This window comes from Hippocampus guttulatus, chromosome 4 (assembly GCF_054856545.1).
Source record: "Hippocampus guttulatus isolate MCC_2025c chromosome 4, RoL_Hgut_1.0, whole genome shotgun sequence".
Classification (NCBI taxonomy): domain Eukaryota; kingdom Metazoa; phylum Chordata; class Actinopteri; order Syngnathiformes; family Syngnathidae; genus Hippocampus; species Hippocampus guttulatus.
In genome coordinates, this window is record NC_141264.1 from 11012410 (window position 1) to 11024965 (window position 12556).

The 12556-nt window shown below is 41.5% G+C and overlaps 1 protein-coding gene across 2 annotated transcripts in view; it reads left to right on the top strand.

Annotated features, from left to right (window-relative positions):
* The window catches only part of abtb3b (ankyrin repeat and BTB domain containing 3b), an 83381-nt gene that overhangs the window by 55500 nt on the left and 15325 nt on the right, over positions 1 to 12556 (top strand). For both annotated transcript variants that reach the window (XM_086109725.1, XM_086109726.1), the window contains exons 2-3: positions 4789 to 4932; positions 9073 to 9277. In XM_086109725.1, the coding sequence (XP_085965851.1) occupies positions 4789 to 4932; positions 9073 to 9277 (349 nt within the window). The remainder of the gene's footprint in view (positions 1 to 4788; positions 4933 to 9072; positions 9278 to 12556) is intronic.

Consider the following 12556-nt stretch of genomic DNA (forward strand, 5'->3'; position numbering starts at 1 on the left):
CGTTGGCTGACCGGCATGTAAGCGCTCCTTCAGTGACTCCATGAGGGCACACAGTACTGCGCATTAGGAGACCCACTGAGTCACCTTGCCTCAGTCCACCCGAAGAGCATTCAGCAATTCACTGTCAGTTCTGCCCCTCATCGTTTTGCCCCCCAACTAAAGCGAAGGAGCTGAACAACTAAATGCTCCTATTTTCACATTTAATTTTGCCGATTTATTCATGAATGACATGAACAATCGCTTTGTTATCTTTAAGTGTGCCATTGGATTGGACAATAAAGTTGTATCCAATCCAATCCAATCCAATCCAATAAGATGAAATACAAGAGCTGTATCAGAAATTCTTCCTAAAGGAGACATTACAACATCTCTCAGCATTAACAAAGCAGTCTGTGCCATACCTCTACTTACCTTGCGTGATGCCACCACTGCTTAATTTATTCATAATCCCCACCTCTTATCTTTGATTTGCAAATCATACATGTTGCCATTACCCTTTTGTTACCCTGTAGTGCAAAACAGCTCGCTCTCTGGAGCATTTTTGTTACTTGGCTATTTAATTTTTCACTTGATGGGTGACCGGGCACTTCAGAGACCCTATAATGTATTATTATTGTACTATGATTATTTGGTGACAGGACATTAAAACATCAATGTTTTATGCGACACCTTCAACAAATAATAATCAGTTTTAATAAAGATTGTCAGTGAGGTATCTTTTTCACCACTAGGATGGCAGTTGAATAAAATCTCTTCTATGATCCTGGTCGACCTCTGATTTGTTTATTCTTAAAGAATCAGAATCAGAATCAGAATCATCTTTATTGACCTCATTGCCGTTGAGTATGTAGAACACACAAAGAATTTGTCTCCGGTAAAAGCAAATGTTTGCCCTGAGGGCAGCACAGTGAGTTAGTCGTTAGCATGTCTGCCTCAGTTGTGAGTTATGCGTTTCCTTTCGGGAGTTTGAATGTTCCCCCGCTACTTGTGTGTGGGTTTTTTTTTTTCTGGGTGCAATGGGTTTCTCACACACTCCAAAAGCATGCATAATAGTTTTTTTAAGACTCAAAATTGTACATATTGCAGGTGTGAATGGTTGTTTATCAATGTGTGCCCGAACAATAATTAGCGACAAGTCCAGGGATGATACTTCCTCTTGCCAAAGTTAGCTGGGATAGTCTCCAGCTCACCTGCAACCCTAATTATGACAAGCGCTGCATGAAATGAATGGATGTTACCATTGAAATTAATCGGATTTGGAATACCTGTACTGTCAGAGCTGCACGGTGGTCGACTGCTTAGCACGTCCACGTCACAGTGCAGAGGTGCAGGCTTCGATTCCGGCTTCGGCCTTCCTGTGTGGAATTTGCATGTTCTCCCCGTGCTAGCATGGGTTTTCTCCGGGTACTCCGGTCTCCTCCCACATTCCTAAAACATGTATGGCAGGTTGATAGAACACTCTAAATTGTGCCTAGGTGTGATTGTGAGCGTGAATGGTAGTTCGTCCATGTGTGTCCTGCTATTGACTGGCAACCAGTTCAGGGTGTACCCCGGCTACTGCCCGAAGACAGCTGGGATAGGATCCAGCCAGTGGCGTGCGGTGAGGTTCATGGTTGGTGAGGCACTGACTTCTTTAGTGTCACATTTACAAATATATAAAGCAAAAAGGATAGCTTATTCAATTGGCTAAACATTATATTTGTCATACAGCAAGCAGCACGAGCCAGTTGCATGTATCAACCCAGTTTGTGATGATTGCGCAATGCAATGCGCATTCAGACGTGAGGCTCTGCCTCACCTGCCTCCCCTGACCGCACGTCCCTGGATCCAGCAGCCCCCCGCGACCCTCGTGAGGATAAGCGGATTGGGAAATGGATGGATGGAATACTGTCACTGCTATAAAACCTTGTTTAACTGTACGGGCAATGCCATTTCTCACAGTCATTAAGTTCAATTCTCCTCATAAATTAATTTTTTAACCTTCTCAATAAGCTTGAAATGAAAACATAACAAATGTGTTCTGCTCGACCTGTTGAGAACGTGACAAGCATGTGCCAGCGAGCTGGGAGCTCGCAAGCCAATCTAGCTGGCAACTCGCAAGACAAGCTTATAACACAAACTCAGCACTGCGACTTGTGAATGATGACTTGTTGTCTAGAATTATACTGTACATCTAAAAAGCAAAATGCATGTCGAGTTAAAACCAACGAGAGGCTGTTATGGTTATATTTTTGTCACATTGTATGTGACATTTATGGCATACTTCACAAAGATTTGTTGGATTTAAAAATTGTATAAGCTTCATGGAATTTAGGTTCCACTATAATTACATTTGTTATTTTAAACATTACAAAATGAACACCAGGCCAAATAATGACATACTAATGACATTCCTGTCAACCTTGTCTTGATCATTAATGGAGAATAGTGAGCATACGGTTGTTGGGAGTAGGGCAATTGCTCACAGCACCACTGTTCGCCACAGGCCATGCAGCCACTGTGCTATATAAATATTGAAGAAGAATGTGGCAGTGAGGAAAGTTCAAGGTGCCCCCCGTTGTTTAAAATGGATGGATTTACTTGATCTTTACCTTTAAAAACTAACAAAACAGAAAGGGTGTTTTGCGGATCCTGAAGAATTGCTACTTTTCTTTCATGCTTTTCTCAGTCATTGATCTTTCAGACTTGGCTGGGATATTTGGATCCAATATGTAGTTGTTCAAAGACACCTGACACTTGAAGCAGATGGTAGTGTCTCTTGTTCTTTGTTGCACATCGTCAGTGGGTGTCATCTCTCTGGTCGAATGCTCGCTTAGCAGCTGCTTTGCGCTTTGGATATGCTAAATACCTGGTTATTATCAGTGAGCAGAATGCGCACTGCACCTTGGGGCATTTGTGCCAGATTGGCATATTGAGAGCAGATAGTCTTAAATGGCTGTGGGTCATCAATCTGCCCCACCAGCAGTTTATTGGAATCTTTTTTTTTTTTTTTGCTACTGTTGATCCTGCAGGCAGGGGCGGTTCTGGATCAATTTCACTGAGGGGGCCGGGCTGGGGCCAGGGGTTTTGATGGGGGGGCACATTCAACCCAGGGCTAAAAAGACAGATTCGAAATCTTATTTGACTTTTTATTTCTTCAGACTTTGAAATTGTAGTCATAACATTACAGTGATGAGAAAAAAACAGTATTGGGAGGGCTAAAATGTCTGCAAGCGTAACAATACGCCGTGTCCATCTGTTGAGAACATTCAAGCCAGGGGATGATATGGTACCAGCCTGCCGGGGACAAAAATTGCAAATACACTGAAGCTAGATGTTTTACATGCATATAATTATCCAAATTTTAAAAGGCAATGTCTTATATATTGATCCTGTTAAATAAAAATTAAAATAAAAAGGGAGACTAAAAAAGTTACACACGCACACACACACACACGCACGCACACACACACACGCGCGCGCGCACACACACACACACACACGCACACAAACACGTGCACACACACACACACACACACACGCGCGCACACACGCAAATAGCACTCGTGTCGTGGTAATTTCCTTCTCTGCGGACTGCTTCTCATTTTCCCGCTCATTTTTAAGTGGCGCAGCGCACTAAAGGGTCCGACTAGAATGTTAAATCACGCACTTTGGTTCCACCTTTCGCGTCGGCGACTCGGCACGACTGCGTAATCTGCGCTCGGAGGGGGGGCCACAGGGGGGGCCAGAATCGGTGCTACAGGGGCACTGGCCCCCGTTGCCCCCCCCCCCCCCCCAGAACCGCCATTTAAAAAAATTTTTAAAAAAAAGGAGAAAAAAACATGAAACAACAATCAAAAAACATGAACGAGGGGGTGCTTTTGGTCAACGTACTAGAAAATGGATACTTTTTTTCTGAATGATTTTTTTATTTTTTTTTAGCCAAATGTGATTTCAAGCAAATTCAGGTGAATTGGTGTCTTTCATGTCAATCAGTTGAGCCTGAGCTTCATGAGTCCGATGGCTGTAATTTGATCAGCTACAGCAAATGCTCAAGCATTTTTATCTGATTCCAATTCTCTGTCTTTTTTTGCCACCTGTCGCAGCTTTTTTGGAACATGTTGCAGTCATAAAATTCTAACATCCTAAACTTTATCAGTTTGAACATTAAACATCTTGTATTTGGAGTACAGTATATTCAATTAAATATAGGTTGCAAATTATTGTATTCTGTTTTATTTATGTTTAACACAAAGTCCCAACTTCTTTGGAATTAGTTTTCTATATCAAATGCAGTAGCTGAGGAAACTTCCTGTGGACTGAAACACTCATCCAGAGGACAAAATATGTGTAAATTATGATATCAAAATTGGGAATAATGTCATCATAGTGGAAAACATAATCATATAACTATCTCTATGCTATCATATAACTTTTTTTTACTATTATTTGACACCTTAGATGCAGTCTTATTTTATGTCTGTTATGTATGACATTGTTTATTCAAATTATTTTGCATATCTAATATTCAAAGATGGTGTTTACACTTTCCACTCCCAACATTGGGTTCACCTGAAATACAGTATATACCAAACTTTCTGCCACTACATTAACACTGCTTTGAGTGAAAGTGTCATCGGGATGGGGTTTTTTTCACGTTCACATCCACAAAAATTAAGCCCAAAAATGATTTATTTTTTCAATGTATGTAAACTTACAGACCACCATTTCTACACTAGAACAATGCTATTTCTCTTTGTTTGTTTTTTTGACAACTTCACTTACTTTCTTACTCTTTCTCTCTTTCAGGTGTGCTCAGTCTACCTGAGGGTCTGACTCTGCAGCAGCAGCGAACAGGAAAGAATGGCGAGGGAAACGCCTACAGCCAGTCTGAACTGCGCTCTGTTGAACAGTGCTTACTGGCCACACGAGTGGGCAGCATCTCTGAACTCAGTGAGTGATTCCTTCTGCATACATATTATTGTGACTGTAGTTTGTCGTGCTATGAAACTGTTTTGCAGCACTGACAGGGTTTTCTAATGTGTTGCCCCTCGGTTAAAAAAATATTAAACACACAAAGTATATTAAACACACCTCAGTGTTGTGCACTACAACGAACTGCAACTACAATGAGGAACATTGCTGCCGCTGCTCAACCCGTATTGTTTTGTGTTTTTTGTTATTGTAAAGTGTCCTTGGGTGTCTTGAAAAGCTCTTATAAATAAAATGTATTATTATTATTATTATTATTGTGTTAAATCTCTGACTGTGTCACTGTCATTGATTGGGCATTCCAAATTGTCCCGAGGTGTGATTGTGAGCGGGAATGGTTGTTCGTCTATGTGTGCCCTGCGATTAGCTGGCAAACAGTTCAGGGTGTGCCCCCCTTACTGCCCGAGGACAGCTGGGATCGGCTCCAGCACGCCCGCGACCCTTGTGAGGATAAGCGAATTAGAAAAAGGATGGATGGATGGATGGATGTGTCACTGTCACTACCGCTCTCAATCTGCTTCTCTACAATCAGCCAATTTTGGCATCCCACAACATTTGTGCAAGCACTCAACACAATACACCAATGAATAATACAGTAATATAAGTGCAACTCTTGTTATTGTGCCCCAGTCTGGCAGCAAAATCATTTTCAAGCTGTGATTTTCAGGTCAAATATGCTCATCTTGTTGCTTTAAACTTTTCACATTTGTGTTGGCTGACATTACTGACGGACAGGCTAATATGATCGTGGCAGCGTTCAGCTCTGCCCAAATATTGCCCCGCTACATTAGTAAATCTGCCACTGTACAACCCCTGTGTGTGCGTATGAATGTGCATCTTAAGCAGAAATGAATCATCAGGAGTTGCTGTGTCATTAAATAGAATTATTTTGAGCCACACACACACACACACACACACACACACACACACACAGGGTCAGGCAAAATGATCTGACACATTTGTAGGTTAAATAAAAGGCAAATAAAGTAAAGAAACAAAAAAGTGTTTTTATTTTTGAAAAGTACATATACTTGGGCTAAAACAGATACAGATAAAAACAATAATTCGCCAAAAGGAACCTTTTCATTATTTTCATTATGTTGCTTCATCGGGATAGTAAACAGTTAGTGGGGGAACCACTGAGGGCCTTCCATCCATTCTATATTGATGAGGTCGAGCATGGACTCATCATATGTTGACAAGGGCAACACAAGTCAGCGGCTGGTGGATAATAGGAGAGCCCTGTCCAGAGGTAATGTCATCTTCACTGGGGGGATCCATAAATAACTGTGTTTTGTAAATACACAACAAGAATAACTGTGAGTGAAGCATAGCTGTCATCGATAGGGCTGTCACAATCTCTATTTGAAAGAAGGCAAGATGCAGGGGAAAAAATAAAATGAGATGATTGTGATTTGTTTGGAAGACGCTTTAAAATGAGATACTCCTCTGCTGTCAAATTTGCATCCTGCTCAGGGAGTCACTGGCATTTCGCTCTCTTGTGGAGCATTACTTTCAAATTGCCTCTTTTTAATTTTCTCTTCTGCCAAAGGCCGTATTAGCATATTTGAATTGAAACCATGTTATCATACCTACAGATGTCATTAACACTGAGGGAGAAATCACTCAGTCATGCCAAACAAAATGGTGTCACTCTGGTCTTAACTGTTCTATCCTTGTAAAAATGTATGATAATGAATTTAGTGAACATACCGGGAGCGCGTATGACAGCATATACATTATTCTATTAGTTTCCACTGCTTTATTGGTTTCCATAAACAAAACAAGCCAGTGTAGTGTGAAGGTAGAGCTTCACTGTCTGTGCTCTTGTCCTATGAGCCTCTGCTCTGAGGGCTTTGTTGACTTTTAATGAAAGAGAATAACTGCATGTCAGGAGGAGGGAGTAGCCTCTCAAAGAAAATTGAACTACAGATGTTTTGTGGAGATTACACTGTAAAATGGCAGCGGTGAAGCAATTTGATAAAGAGGTAGACAATTCATTTGAGGTATAATACCAAGTTGGTAGGTAGGTAGGTCGATCGGTCAGTCGGTAGATGGATGGATGGATAGATAAGAGAGATACCGTCATGATCCTGTACTGTTTGCTTTTTGTTTCAGTCTCTAGATGGTGAGTGGGCCTTCACTCACAAGTCACACCTCTCTCGAATCTGGCCTCATTACCTGTTACCTTACCTTAAAAGCCAGGCCATGCCGACAACCGACTGTCGGATTATTAGCCTTGCTCATGACTCTGTCTCCAAGTGCTTGATTTTCTAAACACCCCTCGACATTTTTCCTCCTTTGTTCATAGTACAGTATTTTGGTTCTTGTAAGTATTCCTTATGTATTCTCTGTTTGAGTTCACCGTGTATTGGATGCTCTTGTCCTTTTAGCTGACATGCAATTTACCTTTATCTCGTTCCTTGCCTTTTGCAAACACTTTTTGTTTGGTCTCCCCATTTCCTGGTTCTTTGCTACCAGCATGATTCATTGTACTTTGTCGGTCTTGTGTTTTTGTTAATAAATATCCTTTTGAGCGAAACTTCTGATCTGTGTCTATGATTTTGGAATCCTCATTCTGTCCAGACATCTGACAGATACATATAGATGGATTGGTAAATAGATAAGGGAGGCCCGGTGATCCAGTGGTTAGCGCGTCGATCTCACAGTGCATAGGTTGTGGCTTCGATCCTGGCTCCAGCCTTCTTGTGTGGAGTTTGCATGTTCTCCCCGGGCCTGCGTGGGTTTTCTCCGGGTACTCCGGTTTCCTCCCACATTCAAAAAAACATGCATAGCAGGCTGATTCAACACTCTAAATTGTCCCACAGTGTGAGTGTGAGTGTGAGTGCGGATGGTTGTTCATCTCTGTGTGCCCTGCGAGTGGCTGGCAACCGGTTCAGGGTGTCCCCCGCCTACTGCCTGAAGACAGCTGAGATAGGCTCCAGCACCCCCCCCCCCCCCCCCCGCGACCCTTGTGAGGATAAAGCGGTTTAGAAAATGGATGGATGGATGGATGGTAAATAGATAGAGATCAATAGATAAATTGGTAAATAGATACCAATAAATGGATAGCTAGAGCCAGTAGGTAGAGTTAAAAAGTGTTGTATTGAGGCTGAAATGCTATAAAAGGCTCAGGAAAACACACTGTTGTTGCACCTTTAACTTTTTTGAGATGACAACAGAGAGGTCTGCACACAATGCTTATTTCCAGTTCCTCGACTCACAAGCTGGTGATGTCCAGTCGCGGTCCTTGCTGCTCTTGAAGGAGATAGACAGCTTCATTGCCAAATGCTCCAGCCTCATTCAGGCGTCCATTTCACACTCCTCGCTCACTTTGAGGCTAAATGGACACCTGGGCGGAACCAAATAGCACAATTTCAGAACTCAACAAAGGCTATGTCTGTGTAATCAAGAGTTTGTAACTGTGCTATTATACTCATGCGCCCACACGCACGCATGCACTCAGAACACATAAACAGGAACGTGAATTTATTTAGACATGCACACTATCATTTTACAGCAAAATGGAAATGCAGCAAAAATGATAACGGTAAAGCAATGACAATGGGTTTCATTTAGCAGCAGGCTATGCCTGTTATTTGTTGATAAGAATATTAAGATCAGATTTAAAAATAATTTCAGCATTTTTACCTGGGAAAGCATTTGCTGACTAATCGTAATTGGCACAGAATAAGCTTCCTTGTGGTAATCATCAATGTTTGTTTGTTGAATACTGTTTTACGCAGTTTGGAATGCCAGCATTGTTGTGTGAAAAAGTATTTCTTGTTGCCTTTTATAAGTCCATAATTTTACCTTGTAATTTCACGTCTTTTCTATTGGGACTAACTGGTAGACTCTTCAAATGCAAATGGCTCACAGATAAAAGAATTGTTCTCCTTTGGAATATACTGGAAAACACTGTAAATCAATGTACCGGTAGTTCGAAAGTGAACAGGATGCAAATTGGAAGAAAATGAAGGCCAGTTATACACTAAAAAGAAACATATACTAAACTGAACTGAACCCTAATGGCTTGTGTCCTTTTTTGTTACCCCCCCACCCCACCCTCCATGGTGTGAATGTGTTGGGTATGATGTGTAGGTGACATGGTGTCACGAGCTATGCACTACCTCCAGCCACTGTACACCAAGAACCACAACAACGGGACACCCATCCACCAGAAGAGCGCAGTGATACACTGGGCCCCCGAGGCCATCTACACATTGTGTTACTTCATGCACTGCCCCCAGATGGAGTGGGAGAACCCCAACGTGGAGCCATCAAAAGTTCCCTTACAAACTGAGAGGTAAGATGCAAAACGGCAAAGTTACGTAAATGAACAATCGAAACAAACTTGTTGTCAAGCTAGATAGGGACTATTCACGATATAGGATAGTTTCTATGTTTTGGCGGGTGTTTTTTTTTCTGCATCTCTTTTTTCTTTGTTCATGGGGAATCACCATTCACGAAGGTGGGTTAATGTTACAGTATAGAGTAATCCCTCGTTTATTGCGGGGGTTATGTTCCGAAAAGAACCAGTGATAAGTGAAATCCGCGAGTTAGTGAACTTTATTTTTTTTACAGTTATTGTACAATACTTAACTATATATACAATGAAATCAAAGACCAAAACCTGTTTTCAGGCCCAATTACAAAGAAAACCCCCCCAAACGTTTTCAACAAATAACTATAATAGTTTTTGGAAATACTGTACTGTCGACACGCGGCGCCGCCGGCACGTTCTGATTTAAAGGGTTAAAAGCATTTAAAAAACTGCACAAAAAAAAAAATCCGTGAAACAGCGAAGCCGCGGAAAGTGAACCGCGTTAGAGCGAGTTATCACTGTACCTCAGTTTATCTTGGGGCATACATTTCAGATGCATCCATAATAATGAACACCTAACATAGAAAGACCATAAAATATTTTTTTAATCTAATTTTGTCCCTCCCAAACTTATTAAAACACATTCGTTCATCATTTGCTCGCACAGTTCAAAGCATGCTCTTTCAAGCTGTTTATTTGTCACGCCTAGTTCTCTACAAAAATAGCACACAAAAGAGAATCAAAAATTATATATTTAAATGCATACATTTTGAACCAACCCATCTAATTTTGTCGAACAAAAGGCCACAACTTAAATGCTAACATATGATGCAAAAAGACAGGCTAATTGAGTACCATATTTTCATGGCCAAAATACACACTTAAAAGTCTTACATTTTCTCCAAAATGGACAGCACGTCTAATAATGCGGGTGGCCATGTGCACAAAGTTCCAAAATCTGTGAATGTTGTTGTGTGACTTCGATGAGGGGTACGCTTGACTGACTGATGCCATGATCGACTGTTCTCTCAATCAGTCCCCACAAACCCGCTTGGACTACGGCAAGTGATGTGGGACAAGCATACTTTGCATTTTGAAAGACAACAAAAGATTGCCAACAAACATATCCAGCCCAACCACATCACCAACCTGGATGAAGTGCCGTTCACTTTTGACATCCCGGTGAACCACACTGGAGAGAAGAAGGCAACCAGCCCGCTAGCGATACGCACAACGGGGCACGTGAAGTCGGCTTTTACCGTTGTGCTTGGTTGCCATGCTAATGGACAGAAATGGCCCAAGTGAAGTTGCGAGCGGCGAGCGCAACTTTACTAAGACTGAGTGGCACTGCCGGGCAAGTTACGCCGCAAATTGTAATTGGATTGTGGATCCTTGTGCTAACATGTCTCCTTGTGCTGTTGTTCGAGCTTTCGTAAAAGCCGACATCATTTCTGAGGAGCTGCACGGCAACGAGATTTACTCTGACAATCACGCGAGGGAACCTGGCATGTTTGATTGTGAACTTGCCCAGCTGTTCATTTCGGATGCAGAAGATTAGGACCTTGATGGATTTGAGGTTGAGGATTGATCAAAAAATAACGTTAAATACCGGTACTTCAATAAAGTACAACCAAACTCAGTTTTGCTCCCGGTGCCTTTTTAAAAACACTACAGTACATGCATACGTCAGTTTTTTTTTTTTTTTAAGATTGCGTACGTTTTACCATTCCTGCATCCAATAAAAGAATGCGTCTTGTGTATGTGTTAGATACAAAAATATCACCCGTAACTGACACTACGACTTTTAATACAGTGTGTCGTAAGGTCGTGAAAACGCTGTAATGTTAAAGTCATTTTAAGAACTTGTAGAATGAAAAATCTAAATTTAGGTCCTGTCGAACAATCGTTGAAAAAACTGTCAAGCAGCAGGGGTCATTCCTCCTTCAATTGTTGATCGGGTCTCGGCTCCATAATCTTGATCGTGTCAAGCCTAAATATTCACTTTGTTCTTCCTCCCTGTGTAGTGGCACACATGATGATTTGTGTGAAACTGTACCTTCCCCAATAAGATGCAACTAGTGTGTTTTGGACTTCAATGACTTGTGTAAACACAGTGTGGTTGATCCACATGTCACGTTGTACAACAAAACGCTTCGGGAGCCTGCTGTTTGGTCCAAGTTCTTGTTATTTTAGTAAATGTTTAACCAAGTTTAACTCTGTGGGTTCTGCTGTGAAATTCAGTTCTCTTCAGTTTAGTCTTTTTAAGATACAGTATTACAATAACAACCACATGCACTTTATCAAGGAAAATGGAAACAAACCGAAACAGAACAAAGACTCCATATCCTGATTATTAAACAGATGGTCAGAATCACTGTTGCTGTTATGGCAAAATCTTCCCAGTGAAGTAAATTGTCTCATTAAATATTCATTTTTATTTGTCACACATTCAGATTTAAAAAAAAATCTAGCTATTGCAGACACGTTTTTAATGAACCACCCCCATAGGGGCTGATATTTATTGATTTATCTGTCCAATTCCTGCTGCTTCCCATCTTGTGTCGAGTAAACAAAATGTATCCTTGATGATCACCAGCATCATATTTCAACAGCAGACAACTGCTGGGGGACTTTTCTCGGAGTTACAATTTACACCCCTGCAGAAAGTATGCACCCCTCTCACCTCAGCATACAGTGTGTACAATCCACAGGTAATACTCCTTTGTCACTCCACATTGCTTATGCAACTCTGCTAACTGAGATTGTATTTACTTCTACCTCCTTAACCTCCTCCCGCAGTGCCCAACCAGATTCCCAAGCACTCATAGAATAGCTATTAAAAGTAACTTTAAAAAAACAGAATAAGTCCTTTAAATGACCTGAAGAGTTGCATGAAGGAGTCATTGCAGCAGGCAAATGCAGTCAGTATTGATTGATGCTGCAGTAGCAGTATCCTCAGTATGTCAGAATGATGTAAGGCTCTGGCAGTGATTTCATGTTATTTCAATTGCTTGCTTGTTTCTGAACAAGTCATTTACATCCAAGTAATAATTGTCTCAGGGGATAACGAGGGGCACAAGACAGTCTTCGTAAATGGTTGAAGGCAGGGGCGGTTCTGGATCAATTTCACTGAGGGGGCCGGGCTGGGGCCAGGGGTTTTGATGGGGGGGGGGGGGGGGGTGGCACATTCAACCCAGGGCTAAAAAGACAGATTCTAAATCTTATTTGACTTTTTATTTCTTCAGACTTTGAAATTGTAGT